Source organism: Typopeltis vanoorti, chromosome 1 (assembly GCF_054136105.1).
Source record: "Typopeltis vanoorti isolate ZY-2024b chromosome 1, IOZ_Tvanoo_1.0, whole genome shotgun sequence".
Classification (NCBI taxonomy): Eukaryota; Metazoa; Arthropoda; class Arachnida; order Uropygi; family Thelyphonidae; genus Typopeltis; species Typopeltis vanoorti.
This window is the reverse complement of record NC_143549.1, coordinates 140,165,332-140,186,305: the sequence shown is the minus strand read 5'-3', so window position 1 is coordinate 140,186,305 and position 20,974 is coordinate 140,165,332. Positions and strand designations below refer to the sequence as shown.

At 35.0% G+C, this 20,974-nt stretch overlaps 1 protein-coding gene across 1 annotated transcript in view; it reads left to right on the top strand.

Annotated features, from left to right (window-relative positions):
- Fdh (alcohol dehydrogenase class-3 Fdh) overlaps positions 1-20,309 on the top strand; it is a 110,656-nt gene extending 90,347 nt beyond the window's left edge. Inside the window, exons 8-10 of the mRNA XM_090394061.1 lie at positions 5,794-5,929; positions 12,521-12,659; positions 20,132-20,309. Coding sequence (XP_090250187.1) covers positions 5,794-5,929; positions 12,521-12,659; positions 20,132-20,156 — 300 coding nt within the window. The 3' untranslated portion in view covers positions 20,157-20,309. The remainder of the gene's footprint in view (positions 1-5,793; positions 5,930-12,520; positions 12,660-20,131) is intronic.
- The last annotated feature ends 665 nt before the right edge of the window (positions 20,310-20,974 follow it).

Genomic DNA, 20,974 nt, shown 5'->3' with positions numbered 1-20,974 from the left:
TTGTATCCATTTTGGCATTTTTCTTCAAGTTGTCTTTGAAGATGATGTCCTTGTTCTCTTTGGCTGAGTGTTAAATCAGGTCGAGCACTTATGTGCAATTGTGAGAAAGTGTCCTTGAACTTGTTATTAATTTGGATGTGCTTGTCACTGTGTCACAGGTTACTTTTGTGAGATGCGGGAAGTTCATTCCATCCTTTCTTTTATTTATGGGTCTGAAATGGAGGCACCTGACGATATTTCTAGAATCAGAGCTGCATTCTCCTGCTAATTTGCTGATATCTTCTTTTAGTGATTTACCATTTTCCGTTGGAAAGTTTTCAAAAAACAGCATTGGATCTCTTGTTTTCATCCTCGATCAAGTCGTATACTGTTGATGTGATTAAGTCACAGAGTTCATTAGCAGGCAAATATGTACTTGCTTTGCAGCGCTGATCTTTGAATATCTCAAGCTTAGCTTCCAGCATTTCGATTTTGGAAGAGAAGGGTTCGATCATAGTATTAGCTGTTGTTTGAGGTTTTTGACTAGTTTAACTAAGTTCAGAAGCTGTTTTAAGAAGGGTGGCATAGCAAACAAAAGGAGGAGGAGGGCTGGTTGAGGTTGATAAATAGCTTGTGCACTGATTCATCTATTTTTGCACAGGAAGCATGTAGCCTGTGGCAAAAGAAATCATACAATAGACCTTTTTTTTTTAAAATTGATAACATCCATTTTACAGCTGCAGCACATTATTGTCATTGGGTTTGTTGGTGATTTGTGGCGTTAAGCTAACGAGACTCAAGATGCTCTTTCATCGTTGGTCTTTGTTGCTACCATCTTTATTTCACACAGTAGGCATACACATGGCAGATTTTTAATTGTAAAGATAACTGATTTGATACACTATAAGTACTTACAGGTGTGCAGAAGTAATCGACATTGTATTATATACATTATACTGCAATATGATAATACAATATTGTATATTGCATTATACACATCTGAATGATTGTGTGCTTTGCATTATGTGATATTTAGGCAATTGATGTGAAGTCATTAGCTTCTATGTATAAAATAGCCCAGTCATGAAGATACTTCATGCACAAACATTGTTTGCTTACAAAGGATTAAACCAAGAATATAATTTCTTGCCTTCTTTAATCTGTACAATAACCAAGTAAAAAAATTTTCAACATCTATCTCTGATCCAGAGTATTTTAATAATAAGGCATGACACCTTTTGACTGCTTGTATAGGAATAATATATGACTTCTGCATTCAACTTTGGTATCTCTTCTTGGTCTGGCTCCCACTGATAACATTTGATAATGTTCATCTTTGAGTTTGTCTGATTTCTGGAGTGTAAAGAGGCTCTGTTCAATGGCAGATGTTTGCCTGTCATCTTTATCATATCTGATTCTTTTACAATGCTCTTTCCTCTATTTCTAAGATTTTTTCAATAGCCTCCAAAACATTTTTCCACTTGCGTGGTATTATCTTTTGTATTGTTACCAGAGTTTTCCCATGACTTGTGTATCTAATTTTACACATTGTTTAGCTTCCTTATGGTTTTCTATGTATTCCCTCAGTTCATCTGCTGACTTGCTTTCCAGGAACTTTAAGTATGATTTCTCTTTTTTCAGAACTGCTTTAACGTTTGGACTTCATAATAAAGCTCTGATTTTTCTATCCTTACATGTGACTTTACCACAGCCTTTCTGACTGACTAAATCAACTTTTTTTTTCTTTCAAATTTTGTCACTGTTAGTCTCCATGGTTTGGCTTTTGTTTTCAAACTCTTTTATTTTTTTCCTCCCTCTAGTTTTTATATGCTTGAGTCTGCAGTTAACCAAGAATGCTTCAGATTCTTTTTATTACTTTCATACACATTTTTGTTTTCATTACTTTCATACACATTTTTGTTTTCATTACTTTCATACACATTTTTGTTTTCATTACAATATCAATTTTTATCTTGCTCAAAACTAAATAATAATCACTTCCCAATTTTCATCTAAGCCTTTTTATTTAGTGGTATGAAAATATCACTATCACTGCATGCAATAAGATTTCAAGAAAGAGCCTAGAAGGCTTTAATTTGCATTGTAAAGTTATAAAAATAGTGGATATTATAATTCCAGCATTATTCAAAGTTTCCAATTTGACCAGAGAGCTTATGAGAAAATCTTTAGCATCAAAATTACCTAAGAAAGTAGATTTCTTCCTAATCTTTGATAAGAATATACAGTTTGAATAGTAACTCTGTGTGTGTTTTAAATAATGGCACATCAAGACCACTCTGATGTGGAGGACTGTTGTCTCATTCATAATTGCACATTCAGTTATTGAACTGTGAAATAGTTATGAATTTATATCACTGTTTCTTTAATTTGACTTTCTAATTTCTTGTTTATTTTCTCCGTATGAATTTATATACAGCATTTTGAGAATGTTGCCAGTAATGACTAGTCGATGTCCTAAACAAAAATCAATTAGCATTACATTAGCATTTAAATAACGACTCGCTTTTTGTTTTGTTTTGTTTGTCAGCTGACCTCTAAATTATTCTGTGAATTTTTTTTTTTCCTTACTAGAATCTTCTGTGAGACCATAGACATAAATGTCTTTTATGTCTATGGTCTCATAGACATAAAAGACATTTATATCCATTTTAGCCATTTTTAAGTTTTCTTCCATTGTTATGTGAAATGGCTTGTCATTCAAGAAGTGTTTATCCTTGTTTCATTTTACATAACTATTAAGTTATTATTTAGGTATTTCACGTGTTAATCCTCGTTTGCTTAATAACACCATTTATGTCAACGTGATACTGCTGTAATTCTTTGTTAGTTCTTTGTCTTTTCCATTGGCATTTTCTGTTGATTGTGTCTAGCGTCATTTCTGCTAGGATTGAGTTTGTTTTAGTAGACAGAAAGGGAGCAAATAGTGCTCCAGTCTGCATGGTATCATATATTATTACTACAATATTTGCTTTCAGTTTAAACCAATACAGAATTTGATTTTGGTTTGCTGAGTTCCAGATTGTGAGCTTTTTTTTTTCCTTCTCCAGATTGAGTATCCACCGGATAATTCCATTATCTGGCGGATACTCATTAACAAGTCACATCATAAGAAGCTGAGAATGTAACATTTTGTTAGAAACCTTATCAGTTCTCTGCCTTCCTTACAAGGTATGTGAAGGTCTCTTCCCAGCTATGTAGTTTTAATCCTTGTGACCCCTGTTTTTTCTTGCTAAAAAGAGCACTGTACTTAGACATGCATATAAAATTGCAGTTGGCACTTGTGCTCAGATTTCATTTCCTTCCAGAACAGAGTAACTTAGCTGCCACTTTTAAGCGGTATACATTGCTTGTGGTAAATTCAGAAATTCAGATTTTATTCGTTTTTAAATTCTTATTAGACTTTATGCTGTAAGAATGTGTGTGGCATTTTCTTCTTGTTATCATAAATCTTCGCTACTTTTACAGTCTTCAAGTTCACATGGTGAAAGTTGAGAGAATTCTTTAATATATATTATTAATATCTGGTATCTCCATGGAGGAAAAAGAGACTCATCGTGGGAGACCCACACTAACTTTTATACAGACAACCTATCATACCTCTACTTAAAACTCATTCACTTTCAGGGCACTCACAACTAATTCTGGTAACAGATTTCACTTATTCACCACTCTCCATGCAAAAAATCTAGTCTGCACACCCTTACCAACCACACTCTTACATGGCTTCCACAGATGACCCAAATTCTCTGTTTGTCATATATTGAAAAATTTCCTTTGTGCCAATTTTATAAAACCCTTTTAATATCTTATAAATTTCTGTGAGGCATAGGGCTAACCACCTTATCCTCAAGATATGGTTGCAGTTAAATGAATAGAAATCCTCGACACCGCAAAGTAAAACAGGAAGGAAGGAATAAAGAATAAATTTCTGTCATGTCCCCCTCTTTTCTGTCTATCAACTAAACTTTGTAACCCACACACCTTAACATTATCCTTATAGGGAGCATTCCACAGACCTATCACCATCTTGGTCATTAGTATCTGAATCCTGTCTACCACCTGATTCCCAAGAAACTCAGATGATCAAATCTGCACACAGTGGTCAAGATGTAATCAAATCATAGCCTTATAAAGAGGGATAATAACTTCCCCATCTTGACTTGTTAGAATGTTATATATATTTTTCAGCATCCAAGAAATCCTTTGAGCTATTTTGCCAGCTTTTGCGATATGTCCTCAACTTCAACTTTGTCCACCGTTAACCCCGTGTCCTTAGCATCATCAGTTTCTTGCAATCCAGTATCATCAATATGATATACCATATGCAACCTTTTCAACCTGAAGTGCATATTCCCTCTTAAATCTTTCCCTATATCATTGATAAACAAATTAAAGAGTAGTGTCCCTAATACAGAACCCCAAGGTGCTCCACTAGTCACCCCTCATTCTCTTAGGATTCTACTCCACCTTATTCTACTCTCTGGAATATATATGTGCGTGTGTGTATATATATATATATATATATATTTTTTTTTTTAATCTACAAATAAATGACATCTGATTACATCCTGGCATTCTAAATATCATCTTGAATATGTGTTTTGCAATATGTCATCTGAACTTCAACTCTGTCCACAACACTATTATCCCCAAGTTCTTAGCCTCATCAATTTCCTGCAATCCAGTACCATCAATATAATACACCATATGCAACCTTTTCAACCCAAAATTTAATGTTGCAAAACTTGCATTTTGCAACATTAAATTGACAGTCTTTATCCATTACTCACTATGCCAATTTATTTACATCATCCTGCTGGATATCAACATTACCTTTATCAATTATTGTCCTCTTATTATTGTCAATTATTGCCTTCCCTCCCCTGCACCTTAAATCTTTCTCTATATCATTGATGTACAGATTAGAGCAGTGGTGCTAGTACAGAACCCCCTGAGGTTTTCTACTAGTCACCTTCATTCTCCTAGCTTCCACTCAACCATATTCTACTCTGTGGAATGTATGTATTAATTATACAAATAAATGACAGCTGATTACATCCTTGCATTATTCTAAATATCATCTTGAATATATATTTTTTTTAGAATTGAGTTATATATATTCTAGTAAATGGGTTTGTTGCAAATCTGTAAGTTTTCAAAGGCTAAGATGGAATCGATGTTCCCTTTAAGCTATATGCATCTGTGTTCATTTACTGGTCAAAAAGGAGCACACACGCTTATTAACTGTATGCACAAAATTTTGCTTTCAGAATTTCTAATTTAAAGTGTCAGTTTTTGAACGTACTATAAAAATGAATTATATAATAAATCATACTTGTCACTTATTTTATTTAGTAATTTCTTCATTGTCTCCACTCCCATATTACTCTAATTAGTTACATTTAGCCTTCACCATGTGGGTGATGTCAACACATTGCAGAGATATATTTGTTTAGAGTGTCTATTGTCTAGACAGTAAGTTACTTGAACTCATGTAAACATTGATGGATTTTTGTAACTACATGGATTTTAACAAATTATTCCTGTGGTCCTTAACAGTTTGCTGTAGTGAGAAGCAACTATATTACAGTTGAGCAAGCTCAGAGAAAATAAGAACAGTTGTTATAGTGAAATAGTTTATTATAATAAATTTCTTTTTTAGTGTTTGCTATAGTGAGAGTTGGCTGTAGTTAGATCAAGAGGCTCAAACTAAATAATCTGTTCTTTGTGTGTGTGTGTGTATATAAGGAGAAACTGGAATATCTTACTATGCATTTATCTTTTGCTTTTTAGAGGGCAGCTCTGGAATCATGCCATAAAGGTTGGGGTCAGTCAATTATTATTGGAGTTGCAGGAGCAGGACAAGAAATATCTACACGGCCTTTTCAGCTTGTTACAGGTAGAGTGTGGAAGGGATCAGCTTTTGGAGGTGAGGGTTGTTTTTATCTACTCTTCATTTTAAAAACATATACATAGAATTTTATATCATTTGTTTAATTGAGAAAATATTATTCTCAATGACAAAAATGTATCAAAATAATTCTAGTTAATTGTATATATTTGAATATATTATTGTTACATATAAACTAATACACTCTTACCACAAGTCATGGGATGCTATTCCATTTTCTGGAAATGGGATATAAATGATATGAGCAATTTGTTCAGAAGGTATTTTGATCTTGTATTAAATTGAATGCATGCAGAGTTAAACAGCATTTCAGAGAGGATTGATGGTTTGATGTAATTTGTACTTTTGCAGCAATTAAGAATTTCTAAGTTCACATTGGTAATACTGAAGAAGTGGAAATCCACAGTGACATTGAACACATAATCAAGTAGGCTTAAAATACTGATGACAGTAACTACTGTCCTTGAGAAGGCTGATGACGTAATCTCTCCACAGTAGGGAGAGAACTGCTTGCTATAAAGTTTAAAGGAAGATCTGCTGCCCATAAGTTTTTGACGTTATCATTTGAATGCTTGTCAAGGCACACTGAACATAAAATGTAGTCCAATGGAACAGTTAGTCATGCTCATTTGAATGAGGATGTTTAAAACACTTGACCTGAATGTATTGTCCCACTGATGAGGTTTGGAGTGACAGTGTTTAATGATATAGCCGCTTCTTATAGTATGAATGAAGTCCACTTGTGGTGGTGGTGTGTGGAATCATGACTGTTAGGTCTTACATTGATGTTCTGAATATTTGTACATATCCTGCATTGTTGCAGATTTATGGTGCTAATCATTACCGCTTCCAACACAATATAAAACTAGATGAACAAAGCAGTGATCTGTAAACACGTAGTATGAAAAGAATAACATGATAGCATTGCCGTTGATCGACACACCAATCCCAAACCCAAAGTGGAATTAAGGTATGGCAAAGATAGCTTTTTTCATTAGTTTAATTTACTAATGCTTTAATTAGGAATGAAGTATAATATCTCTAATTTCTGCCTGAAATTAGTAAGACAAAACATTATTAATTTTAGTCTGTTAAGATATGTTTGGTTTATATCTGAATGTGTTCCATGACTTTTGTTAGACATTGTATTCATATTCCTTAATTTATAGAAGAAAGTGGGAAAATTGCTTGCTTTTATTGTTGGTTGTTCATTATGCATGTATGGTAATAATAACATAAAAATCTTTTAAATAACTAAACTCTTAAGAAATTGGATTTGCCTTTAGAATGTTGCTGCCTGGACTTACAACACTGCTGTTTCCTCTTAAAGTGCAGGAATTTTGTACTGTGTTAGCAGCTGTGGGTAGTAATTAAGTTTATTAGAGCATTAAGTATACAGATGCATTTGCTGAAATTAAAATTTTCATACTTGATTGTTTTTAAATACAGTGCAAAACTTGCTACAATTATAATCCATTCCCCTTCCTTGTATGGAAATACTGATGATACTTTTCGTATGGTTTTATTAAGAGATGACCTAAACTGTTTTAAAATCAGAATGTGAGTCAGCAGACAGTTGAGATAGATTAAATTAAGAAAGTACAGTTTTATTTATATTTTTAACAGTTACTTAGTTAGTCTGTTTGTTGCATATAAAATGCAGTGACTTGACTCAGAACTCTGGTCTTCACCAAAGTCCTGTATATGCCTTGATATAAGTCTAAAAGGAATTCATTATAGATTAACCTTTTTAACAAATTATTTAATTCTGTGTACAAATGTTATTTGCTGTAGTGAGATTCATCTCTAAATTATGATATTTGTAATTAAGAAGGAAAAGTGGATTTCTTTTTTTTTCTTTTTGCATGTGTGTGTGAGAATATTTGGATTTATTCTCATGAACTGCATGTGTGTAAACTGCACATGCTATTCTTTCTTTTAAGGTCGGTGATCAGCATTCATGGTAGAATTTTGAGAAACACAACACGTGTTAAAATAATTACTTTACTTAATATTAGGAAAGTAACAATTGACGTTTCAACCTCTGTATTGAGCATCATCAGAAAAATATATATGTATAAGGAGCAAGCTACATGCTACCTCACTTTACAAAGGTAAAATGAGTTTAAGCTGCTGATTAATCTTTTATCTAGCCTGACCTCTAGTGGGAGAAAAACATTAATATTAAAAAAAAATAAATGAATAAAGTTTAAAAATAAATTAAAAGCAGAACTACATTAAACATTTCTAAAGTCTTCTCATATTGAGATATCCTTTTGGACTTGTTCCGGTGCTATAAGGGTTGCAGATGGGTCCTCCACATTCTTTGAATGATTAATTCATCATTTTTATTCAGGTTTGGACTGTGTTTTAGCATTTCACAGGCTTCTTTAAATTTTCTCTCAAACCAGGTTTTGGTGCGGTGTATTGACTTGGTGCCTTTCCAGTCAATTGTATGGTATGTTTTGAGTGTGTGGTCTTATAGGCCTGTTTTTCCATAATGGAGATGTTTATTGTGATGTTTGTGTTCGTCTTTTCTGATTGGAATAGTGCATCCTGTTTTCCCAATATAGAGTAGGTTACATGTACATTGGATTTTGTAAACCCCTGGGTGGGCTAGGTGTGGAAGTGGATCTTTGGAAGAACTGAGTAAATTTCGTAATTAAGAAATTAAAATGAAATTAAGAAATTTACTCAGTTCTTTCAAAGTTCCGCTTCCATACCTAGCCCGCCCACGGGTTTACAAAATCCAATGTACATGTAACCTACTCTACATAGGGGGGAAACAGGACGCACCATCCCAATCAGAAAAGACGAACACAAACAACACATGAAATACCTCCATTATGGAAAAACAGGCCTATCAGACCACACACACTCCAAACATACCATAGAAGTGACTGGAAAGGCACCAAGTCCCTACACTGCACCAAAACCTGGTTTGAGAGAGAATTTAAATAAGTCTGTGAAATGCTAAAACACAGTTCAAACCTGAACAAAAATGATGGATTAATCATTCCAAGAATGTGGAGGACCCATCTGTAACCCTTATAGCACCGGAACAAGTCCAAAAGGATGTCTCAATACACAAGAGGACTTTAGAAATGTTTAATGTAGTTCTGTTTTTAATTTATTTTTATATTTGCATTTTTTTTAAAATTTTATTTAATTTAATTTTTTATTTTTTTAATATTATTAACTTTTTTTCCCACTAGAGGTCAGGCTAGATAAAAAATTAATATGCAGCTTAGATTCATTTTCCTTTGTAAAGTGCAGTAGCATGTAGCTTTCTCCTTATACATATGTATTTTTCTGATGATGACCTGAATGCAGAGGTCAAAACATTATTTGTTACTTTCCTAATATTAAGTAAAGTAATTATTTTAACACGTGTGTTGTTTCCCTAAATTCTTAACCATGAATGCGCACATACTATGTTGTGTTCTTTGGTACTACAGCGATACCGAATTGAATGTCTTCTGTTCTGAGATTACCCCCCCTCCTTCCCCCCCCCCCCCCCCCCCCCCATTCTCCCCAAAACCTCTGAGCAGTGATCAGTATCCAGATGCTGGTTTTTCAATGAGTTCAAAGGAAAATTTGAATATCTCAAGTGGCGTGCAGTTTTTTGCCTTCAGCCAGTTTGCAAGAGCCGTTTAAAAAAAAAAAAAAAAATTCGCCTCCAAATTTGACTTTGAAAGAATCAAATGCAGAAAACTTGCATCCTGCTCTACTGGCAGTTTTCTTCTCTACCTTCATGAAGTTATTGGATAAAATCTTTCTTTCATCTTTGATGTCCAGATGTACTGTTATAACATCACCCAGATACATAAGCCTGACTTCTGTCATCATTCATCTTCATTAATTCTTATATAAATGACCAAAAACAGTAACTTCTCAGGTCTTTTGTCAAAAAGACATCAGAAGAAGCCTTCATAGCTCAATCCAAACAATTCTTCTGGGGTTGATGGTATTTCTTCCCATCCCCGTTCATTAAAACTTGTACTCAAAACTTATGTTTCAGGTCTATTAATACCTGTCCCATATCATTTATTTAGTTCATCTCAAAGAAGGGAAATAAAAGTCAGCATGAAATTATTGTCCTATTATCTTAACCTCTCTTATGAAAATTGGGAACTACTTCTACAACTGGAGATCTACCAATTAGTTAGTGACTGGTAACCCACAGTATATCGGTAGTTAACTTTTGGATACAAGCCATGGAGGGATTCATAGAAACATGTATAGTCACTCACGACATTTCTTAACATAGGGCTTGCAGTGAGATTACTGGTCTCTTCTCTGGTGATTACCATGTGGTGAATGGGTTTTTTTTTCCACCATTGCTGGAGTAGTCTAGGACCATACTTTTGTTTATGCTCTCCCTCCTACACAAAAATAACCTTCTCTCTTGCTGACTTCAAATCCCATCTGTAGTTTTACTGATGACAGTACTCTATTAATTCACTTTTTCTTTCATTCCCCTTCCTTGTGCTATGTGTCAGACATTTCTCAAGTTCTTTGAGCTCACATTTTGTACTGTGAAGTACTCCTTGTAAGTGCGTTATTCTCCTACCACCATCATCTCTTCATTCTACCACTTTTGACACATCTTGCATTTCTTGCACTCTCACAAATATTTTTGCTTCTCTCTCCACTGTTGCTTTCATAAGCCCTTAGTGATGAGTGCCATTGAGAACACTATATTGCATGAAATACCTCAAAATTAAACTCTTTAAACAAGGAATCTTTGGCTTCCATTGTTCTTGTATTCATTGGCACCATTTAAAAAATATATATATATTTTTTTTAAACAATATGCATGTAGCAATACTCTCAAAACAAACACATTCAATCACACTCTTATAAAGTAAGCAAATTGCCTGGAATAACTATCAGTGAAATCATGAATATTTTGTAAAATTAAAAGACATATATATATGATACGTGCTCCCTGTAATATTCTACTCCAGTTTGAAAAGTGAGAGGTACTTCATTCTTCAAGAGTCATCATACTTAAAACCAGTTTATTAAAAAAAAAAATAACTCACTGATATATGGTAATTTTGCTGGTTTCATATAAAACTGAGTTATACACAGTCTTGCCATAAATACTGTTACAACTTCTGTGCAGCCCCATAGAATTGCATGAACCCAGTTCTCTTAGTGGCGCTGTGCACAGCCAACATTTGTGTGCTTGTCAGTAGAGAGAGAAGTCTAGCTGCATGGATTAACATTCAGTGTGGCAGGAAGATTATGAGAAGTTGAAATAGCACTTCACAAGGTTGGAATGAAGCCACCTCTTATTTTCAACACACTAAAAACACTCGATCAGTAAGATGTTTGTGTATCAGACTATTACCCATTATAGTAATACAGAAGATGTTTCTGACTGCCAAAGAATAGGTCAACCATGCTGAGCTAGTACACAACAGTTTGTGAGGATTGTGAAGGCATGCCTCTGCCATAATCCTGTGAGAATGCAGCAAGTAATGTTGCGAGAGATGAATGTTTCGCAAAGAATGATATCACATGTACTGATGACCTAGGAGTGAGAATATTGTCATTCTGCTGGACACTTCCTGATACTACAACTTATGTGGCAGAGGGTGATAAAATCCAAGACACTTCTCCAGCAGTATGCAAACAACAGACACAGAGATCCTCTTCACAAATGAGAAGATTTTCACCACTAAAGAGTTGTTTAACCACCAAAACAATCAGGTATATGCCCTGGATGATCATACAGCACCTGCCATAGTACCCTGGATTCAGAGAGGTAATTACCCTGCTTCAGTGATGGTTTAGTGGGGGGGGGGGGTCACATATCAGGCTTATTCAAGTTGCATTTCTGTGAGCAAGGGATCAAAATTTCTGGCAATTGGTATCAAGACACCATGCTGGAACCTGTGGTACAGCACCTGAACATCTTCTTTCATGGTAGACAGTAGACCTTCAAACTGGACTCAATCCCTGCACACAAGAAGAGGACCAAGCAGCAGTGATTGGAGGCATGCCCGACCACACGTCACCATCTGATTGACTGTCTGTAACTGCTGATCTGAATCTGTTGGATTTTGGATTGTAGTCAGAGCTTGAGAGAGGGTAGCCTGCAAGAAATGATGACATCCTAGCATTGCCAGCCAGAAGGTGGATTTAGAGTGAGCAGTGGTAGTATTTCCGCTGAATGTTGTATATTATACATTCAGATATACATTCCCTTTTTTGCCCAGGAAGGCAAAAAAGGGAATGTTTTGAACATTGAGTGCTGCTATATGCATGTGGCTTGTATGTGCTGAAAGCTGTAAATGATTTACTAATAAGGTTTTATGCGTTATTTATGGCTAGAGTAAGTATATACACTGCTTGGAAAGAAGTCAACAGACACCTTTTCCGATCAAAGGGCACAATGTACCTTCATTCTTTCAATTGTGCTATGGAGGCATTTTTATTATATACAATGGAAGATTTACACCATTCTATATAAAAATCGAGATATGATTTGTTTTGGCACTTTTTTGCATTAATAAGGTATTAATGCTATTAAATTTATTATTTATATCAGCATGCTTATTTTATTCACTTGATAATAACAGTCTATTTTTATCTTAGGATGGAAGAGCTGTGAGAGTGTGCCTAAACTGGTTGAAGAATATTTAATAGGCAGATTGATGGTTGATGAATTTGTAACACATACTAAAGTTTTGGATGATATCAATGATGCTTTTGACTTAATGCATTCTGGAAAGTCGTAAGTCATAGCAAAATTGAAGTTATTTTCTCTAATGAAATTACAGCTTTTTTTTTTATTACTTAAAGTCTGTTTTTGCTTTTTTTTTTTTTTTTCAGTTTTATCCAACTCCCACCCACAAAAGATTTTTGTAGACTTATAATGCATTAGTACATTACTGGGATAATGTTTATAAAGTAAAAGATTTTATTTTATTAACATTTTTGGTATTTTTTAATTTATATTTTTTGTATAGTCTGGGTACCCTTCTCTGGGGTTGAACTTTTTCAAGCCATTTCAGGTTTCCAATAAGCTGGGAAGTGGTCTCATGCCAGCTATGAAATTTGCTTTCCACCTTTTATGAAAATTTGCCTATAGCACATCAAGTTGTTACTAGTACTTAGAGAAATTAGTGATGTTTATATCCAGTTTAGTGTTTTTTTATTTATTGGAGATAGACTATCCATGCTGCATGTGTGATGTGAAGTGCTTGCAAATATAGAAATTCTTTTTTCCCCACTTGGTTATAAAGCAAATTATACTTCCCAAGAAATTATATTCTTGTTTAATCCCTTGCTGAAGTGTAAGCAAACAAACTTTGCACATGAGAAGTATCTTCACGACTAGCTTACTTGTATATAGAGGCTGTTGACTTCACATCAGTTACCTCAGTATCTCATAATTCAAAGGCACACATTCCTTTCAGAAATGTATATTGCTGTGCATTGTGGAAAGGCCACCACCAGATCAGTTTTGATCTTTATTGAGGCTTTCATCGATTTCACGTAAACACATCACAGGTCTAAATATAATGGTAAATCTTCCTAGTGTCATTTCTTTCTTTGTGGTCCCAACCTTCATTTGCAGGATTTTTATTCCACTTCCTTACAGATTGTTATACATAAATAACATAAATAAAAAAGCAGATATACAGAAAACTAGAGAAAGAACCATAGCTTTATGAGTATCCCTTGTACTGCAAAGAATAGGCAGTCGATGCCAATCGCATGAAGCAGTCATTTTCCCAGAAGGCTACTTTCAATATGTAAAAATCTGATCGCTGAGAGAAACGTTCTTTGCCAGACTTCCTAGATGTTTCTAGGAAGTCCCAGACTACCTAGACATTCTTGATGTTTGGTACTCTTTTCTTCTGCTGCACTTTCCAAAGGTGGTATTTAACTTTGTTAATAGAAGAAGACGTATATCCTGTGCTTCACTGGAACTGGATCAAATTGCAGGCAGAGGACTAAGACTTCACGTAGCGTAAATACTGGAATCTGTAACTTATTCATCTTTATTTGTTTTTACCATATCTGATAAGCTGGCAGACTGGAGGGGGAAAAAAGTGTTCAGTTGTTTCAAAATAGTTGTGTACACTACAAAGCAGGTTGTCAAAGTTATACTGTAGACATTTGATTCATTTCACTGGGAGGAAATGATGCATGGTCTTCCAGGCCATTTCATGCTGTATTGGGTATCCTCTACTGTTGCTAAGATTCTTAAATGCAGTTTCAATATGTCTTGTTTGGAAAAGCATGATTGAAAAGTTAAACAAGTACCGATAAATCTTCTGTGGTTTGTACATTCGGGCTGTGAATATACCAGTATTTTGTAGTTTGAATAGCTTGTAGAATATTGACTAAATGCTTAACATTCAAAATAGGAGAGGCAAAAACCTCCCTGAGCTGTAGGTAAAAGTAAAAGATCCTTATCAATTTCCTGGTCTTCTGTCTGTGTCTGTCATGTTGACAGTGTTCTCCCCTGTATTGAATTACTGTTTTAAAAACTGAATTACTGTTTTTAAAACTGTAGCTCCTCTACTGAAGGATGTAGTTCCCACTTTCCATAGCCTGAGAGAGAGAGATTCTCAACTTTTTTCGAATGACTTGATGCATTTGAAGTATGTTTTCCTTAAACAGGTATATTTTTAGGTTTTCTGTGGACTCTTCTGTAAGTATAATCCCACAGGTCAAATTAGTCTGTTAATGTATGTTAAAAGACAAATTTGATTGTTAGTTATTCTTGCTGTTAGTCAAACTTTCTGAACTTTCCATATCAAGGATTCTGCTGCTAAGGCAAAGAGCAGGGGGACTCAAAGGACAGCATGTCTAACCCCTCTGCACACTGGAATGAGATCAGATAATAATCCATTGACCAAAACTCTTGTTATCACTTTTGTGTAGATCTTTATTATGACCTTGGTAAATAGGGATCCTATGTTACACATGATTTAAGATATGCTGAAGCTCACACGCTGTCCAAAAAAAAAAAAAAAACGCCTTTGTCAAAAATTGACAGTAGTGCACAAGGGAGCTTTCACTGGTTAACTGGAATGAATTATGTCTCTGATGAAGAATAAATTAAAATCAATTGTTCTTCCTGGAAAACCATAGATTTGGACACTTTGAATCAATTCTTTTTAGGTGGTTTTTGATTCTAGTGTTTATGGTCTCCACTTGGAATATACACAGGTGCAATAAATTAAATATCTTCCCTTTTTTGGGAATAAGTATGGTGTAGCTTTCTGCAAACTTCAGGATGCTTCCATGTATTAAGATGTTGAATATCATGATTAGGACTTGGAGTAGAAACTTCCAGATAATGTAGTAGACTTCTGTTCCCAACCTGTCACAGGCCTTCACATATATTTTAATTAGTATAATTTTTTTATATATTTTTTTGCCCAAGTGATCTTCTTTTCAGCTTTATTCACAAATGTTCCTTTAGATCAGTGTTTCTCAATATTTTTTGGACCATGCCCCACCTCAACATCTCGATGCCCCCCCCATAATAGTCAGCCAGCTAAGTTCTGAAAAAGTATAATGTACATGTATTTTCAAATTTCCCCCTCATTGAGAAACACTGCTTTAGATGAACACTTAACTTCCTCAAGCAAGATTTTTCCTCAGATATTGTCAGCCTATTTGACTTTGTCATTCATTCTGGCGATTCCACATGCCAAAATAAACTTGACCAACAAATTGAGGGCACAGCAATGAGTAGTCCTCTTTCTCTCACAGTTAACTACTCATGGAAATATTTGAACAACATACTGAATAGCTTCCTTCCTAAGCTGTCCTTATGATACGGTTGATGATGTTTATGTGGTTTAGCATGGCTCCTGTACAGATCTCCAAGAGTTTTCAAGAGACCTTCAAATCATTATTGATATTGATACTAAGTATCAATATCCTTCACCATCATGTCCAGTTTACTCTTGAGTTAGAAGAGAACAATCAGATTGCCTTGTTAGATTTCCTATTACTTCGTCAACCAGGTGTTGGCCTACACTTTTCATTTTTTCTATTCTATTTTCTATTTCTATTTTTATTTTGTCCTGTTTGACTCTGAGTACCTAACTAACTAACAAGTACTGAACCTTTCTTTATGTCATCTATCTGCAAACATATTTCAAACCAGTTTTAACATTTATGAGGGGGCAAACTCATTCAAGATGTCCACTTAATAGTATATTTGACTGCCTGGAAAGTGATCCAGTGCTATATATCACTCAGACACAAGACATATGTCTACAATTAAATGCTGTATGTGGGCTGGGGTCAAGAGCCTTAAAAGGATGTTGGGCAGCAGTTGCTAGTGCCCCGTGGAAATGTCTGTAGAAAAGACACAGTATAGAATTGACTGTCATTGAGATTTTGGCTGAAGAGTCTCTTAGAGAGGTTATGGCTTTGAACAGCATCAAGAATTTTTAGGGTGCACCACTCCAAATGTGATAGCAGTATTCCAAAGTGGGGAGGGGGGGTGATTTAGGATTTATACAGAATAAGTAGCTGGACAGATGAAAAGTTAACATTCAGCAAAAATTGATGCTAAGTTTGTCAGAACCCTCCACTATTATATTCAGTGAATGATCCCATTAGAAAACTGGAGTCTGGTTACAAATGGAGATAGTCAGACCACAAGATTGCAAAATTTACTGAGAAACCTTCAGTGCCAAACCCTATCAAATGCATTGGAAATGTCAAGAGAAACAGCATAGGTTTCTCCAAAGATTTCCATGGCAATGTACAGACGCAGATGGGATCTGCTGTGAATTTTGATTGGTGAATCCATATTGGTATATGACTACCGATATGGATTCACCAGTATGAATCAACCAATATGAATCAACTATATCACGATCAGTGATATAGTTGATCAGAGAAGTTGACTGTTTATGATCCTCTCCATTACTTTTGACAGTGCTGAAGTGTCTACCATCAATAGTTTTGATGGTAGACACTAATCACCTTTTTTGTGGAATTGGCTGTATATGGGCTAGCTTCCACTCTAGGGTAGATGCCCAATGAATTCATTCAAGATCACATCTCATGAGCACAATTGGTGAAATGCCATCCGGATCTGAAACCTTTTTGGTATCCAGGTTGTTCTGTTTCTTTTGATGTCTTTTTTTGGCAGAAGACTACAGCAGCCATGCAGTGTAGTGTTCTGGTTAAGAAAGGAGATGATTTGCTTTGGTCATTTATTCAGAAGTTAGAAGAATGATGCTGGAAGATCAGCATCATTCTTCTAATAACTTCTAATTCTTCTGGTCTTGCAAGAGACCAGAAGTCAGAACTGCCATTGTCAGAAAACAGTTTTCTACGTTTAGTTCTTTCAGAGTTAGTCAACTCTTTTAAAGATGGTTTTACAAGTGTTGCATAGTTTGGTGTAGGCTGTGAATGAAGCTGTAGTTTTTGTCTCTAATCACTTATAATAAACTGTTTTTCTTGGATTGCCCAGGTATTTTTTTGAAAAACTGTGGCTTGGATATTGGGGAATGAAGGCATTCATTCTGACATTAATAATTTCTGTAACTAGGTCACAAAAAAGTATTCAGATCTGGAGAATGGAAACAGTATTCTGACCATGGAAAGGAGGCAATAAAAAGTCTAGATCTTCTCACCTGGCATTGTACTGTCAAATGACATGAAGTTGTAGGATGAGGAGTAGCATTCCACTGAAGATGAATCTTGGATGAGATTGTGATCTGAATTACTAAAGAAGTCTCAGCATTGGACTTTGAAGGAGAACTGGTTAAGAAAGATATTCTTGTTAGAAGATGAAAAATTTGCTTTAGGACATTGCTTACAGCATATAGCATCTGTTTCAGTTTGGTTGGAATTGGAAAAAGGGAGACCATTAGAGTGGTGCTGGTGGACATTAACCAAGGAGGTGACCTCACTGTTAGGATAGTCAGATTTCAGAAAATCAAGCTTCAAGGATAGGAAATAAATTATGTAATGAGCAAGAAAATCTAAAGTCATAGGTCAAAAAGGGGAAGATCGAGATTAGGCATTTTCTGTCAAAGAAGATGCAGATTGCATAAAAGTATAGGTACCACCTTTGTGATGGAAGGAATTATATAGGGTGTAGTTTGGAACAGCTAAGATTGACTGTGGTTGTTGCAGCAATAATTTGGGTGTTTTGTCAAAAGAAATTGGGTTTGAATCTCTGTGGTTGATGATGCCCATCATAAGTTGATGTTTATACCGTGAATGTGGAAGAAATTTTATTTTGTAAGTTTTTATATATATATATATATATATATATATCTTTCTTTTGGTGTGGGAAGGTGATTTGAGGATGTTTTTATTTCCATTGACACTATATTTATTTGAGTTTACTGTCATGTTAATGTTTCAGAAGCAAAGAGAAAGAGCATACTGTGGTAGGAGATAGACTTTTAGGCATGTCACCCAAGTGACATGACCACCAAACACAATGGTATAAGAGGTGTGGCTATTAAATAACGAAATGGGTTGCAAAAATGTGGTTTATCATTACAATTGTGCAACTTAATTATTATTCCCTTCAATATACTCCCTTCCTCTATCTATACACCGTTGAATAAGAATTTTCCGTTGATGACTTGAAGCAGTGCTGCAAGTCATCAGGTGTTATCTGCTACAGTAGTGCTGCTGTTTTCTCCTTTACCTCATCCACTGACTGAAAATGGGTGCCCTTCAATGCAGATTTCAACTTTGGGAAAAGATAAAAGTCACATGGAGCTAAGTCCGACAAGTAAAGTGGATGGTCCAACACTGGGATCTTATCAGTCAGATACTGCTTTACAGACAGTGCACTGTGGACTGGAGTGTTGTCCTGATGGAGAATCCAAGTGTTGTTCTTCCACAGATCGGGTCTCTTTTTCCTCTCGTATTCTCTCAGCTTGGTTAATGTTGGTTAACTGTTTCTCTCTAATATAAAAAAATAAATAAAGATCGGCATTGCCTTCAGTTTTGACTCGCTCATTCTTGCTTTTTTTTCATTCTTGATGTGGGAGTTTTCCAGTGCATCGATTGCCTCTTTGTTTCTAGATTGTACTGGAAAATCCACGTCTCATCATACGTGATGATCTTCTCCTGAAAGGCTGGCTCCACTGTCAGCTATTCCATGATATCAGTGCAGATTTGTTTCCAGACATTTTTTGCTCCTGACACAAGTTTTTGGGAACCATTTTGGCACAGACTTTGTCAAATCTTTTGACAAAGTCTTTTTGTTTGGTTGCTGCTGTGACAGAGCGACCTGGTCGTTCATCATCGGCAACGTTTTCTTGACCCTCAGCAAAGCGTTTGTGCCATTCAAACATTTGCACATGTGACATTACATTGTGCATTACACGTGTGAATTATATAGGGTGTAGTTTGGAACAGCTAAGATTGACTTAGCTGTTCACCTCCGTACACCTCCTGCAACGGGTATCCATCATGTAAACACTCAGTTGGCGATTTCTTCAATTTCACAAGGAATTTGAGATTAATACGCTGCTCGAGTTCAATGCTGGACATTATTCCAGCAAAGAGACTTCACACATGTTTCTTTTCTAACTGCCTACAGACCAACTATGAACGACAGCAAACAATGCTTATCTCAATTGCTTCAGGAACCTTCAAGTTCATTCATGGTGCAAGCACATCCCACTATCACCAGTACACAATTCGCAGTGCACCTTGTCTCGTTATTTAGTAGCCACACCTCGTACGTGAGCACTGCTTGATAGTGCTCATGTATGCCATTACGTAGTCTCTCTCTCTCTCTCTCTCTCTAGGAAGAATCTTGCAGTGTAAATGGCAATATTTCTTAGGTTTCCATTCATCTGGAACATTTCTTTTTGGATTTTAACAGACTGCTTCAGCTACTTTCCTCATTTTCTGCCTCTGGGACAAATTAAATAGGTATATTATTTCTTCTCTCATCTTCTAAGAACAAGAACTTCTAATTTTATATTTTTATTCATATTATAAATTCATTTATAATCCTGAACACTATTCACTATTTGAGTGCATCCCTTATCATAGCCATGAGTATCTAAGTATAAATGAAATTTATTTCATTACTTGAAATTTAATGATTTTAGCCACATCTTTTTTTTATGCTATAATTCATACATTGAATCTATCAAGAACATATTTCTTTATATTTTCTTTATAGAGTTTAAGAAATAAACTAATATTAAAAATAATATATATATATATATTTTTTTTTAACAGGCTCAGAACTGTAATCGGCTTCTAATGCATCATCAGTGAAATGGTCTTCTGAAGATCTGTTTCACATGCTTGTCTTTGTATTCACTTAAATCATGCCTTAACTTCCATTATATGTATGCTATAAAATTTGTAGCAATAAAGGCCTATTTTTTTTAATAATTATATACATATGCAGAAATATGGTTGTTAGTTGTTTTTTTTTTTTTTTAATAAGTCGAATTTACAGGTAAAAAACATTGGTGGTGGGTGGTAGAATGGTGTTGATGATAGTTGTGTAATTGGAGGATTAAGCAGGAAAGAGAGTGAGTTGTGTTTAGTGATCATCATGTTGGAGGTTAATGGATTATTAACAGCACTAGAAAAGGATTAAAAACTAATTTTAATGCTTCCAATATTTCATCTTAGTCACTGAGACATCTTCAGGAGTACAAATAACACTTGTAACACATGCAACACAATACTTGATGAAACAATTGGATGACTCTAAAGTCCTATCTAGTTGATGTGCCCTCTATGGACTGGGACCTAAGAGGACCCAGTTTACCACCTACAAACGTCCATAGAGGGCACACCACTTAGATAGGACTTTAGAGCAGTTGTTAATAATTAGTGGATTTTTATATAGATGATATTCATGTATATTATCTTAATAATTATCCTACCATAGAGAATGATTTCTGTTTCTAACAATTATTTTTTTATTTATTTCCGAGTGTACCTATATGTTATTATATGCACAAGGGTTCACTCCAATTGGTGCAATGATCTTAACTCTTTCTTTCAGAATCCAAATAATCACTGACTCAAGACCAAAATACAAAATAAACACATTTAATAAAACAA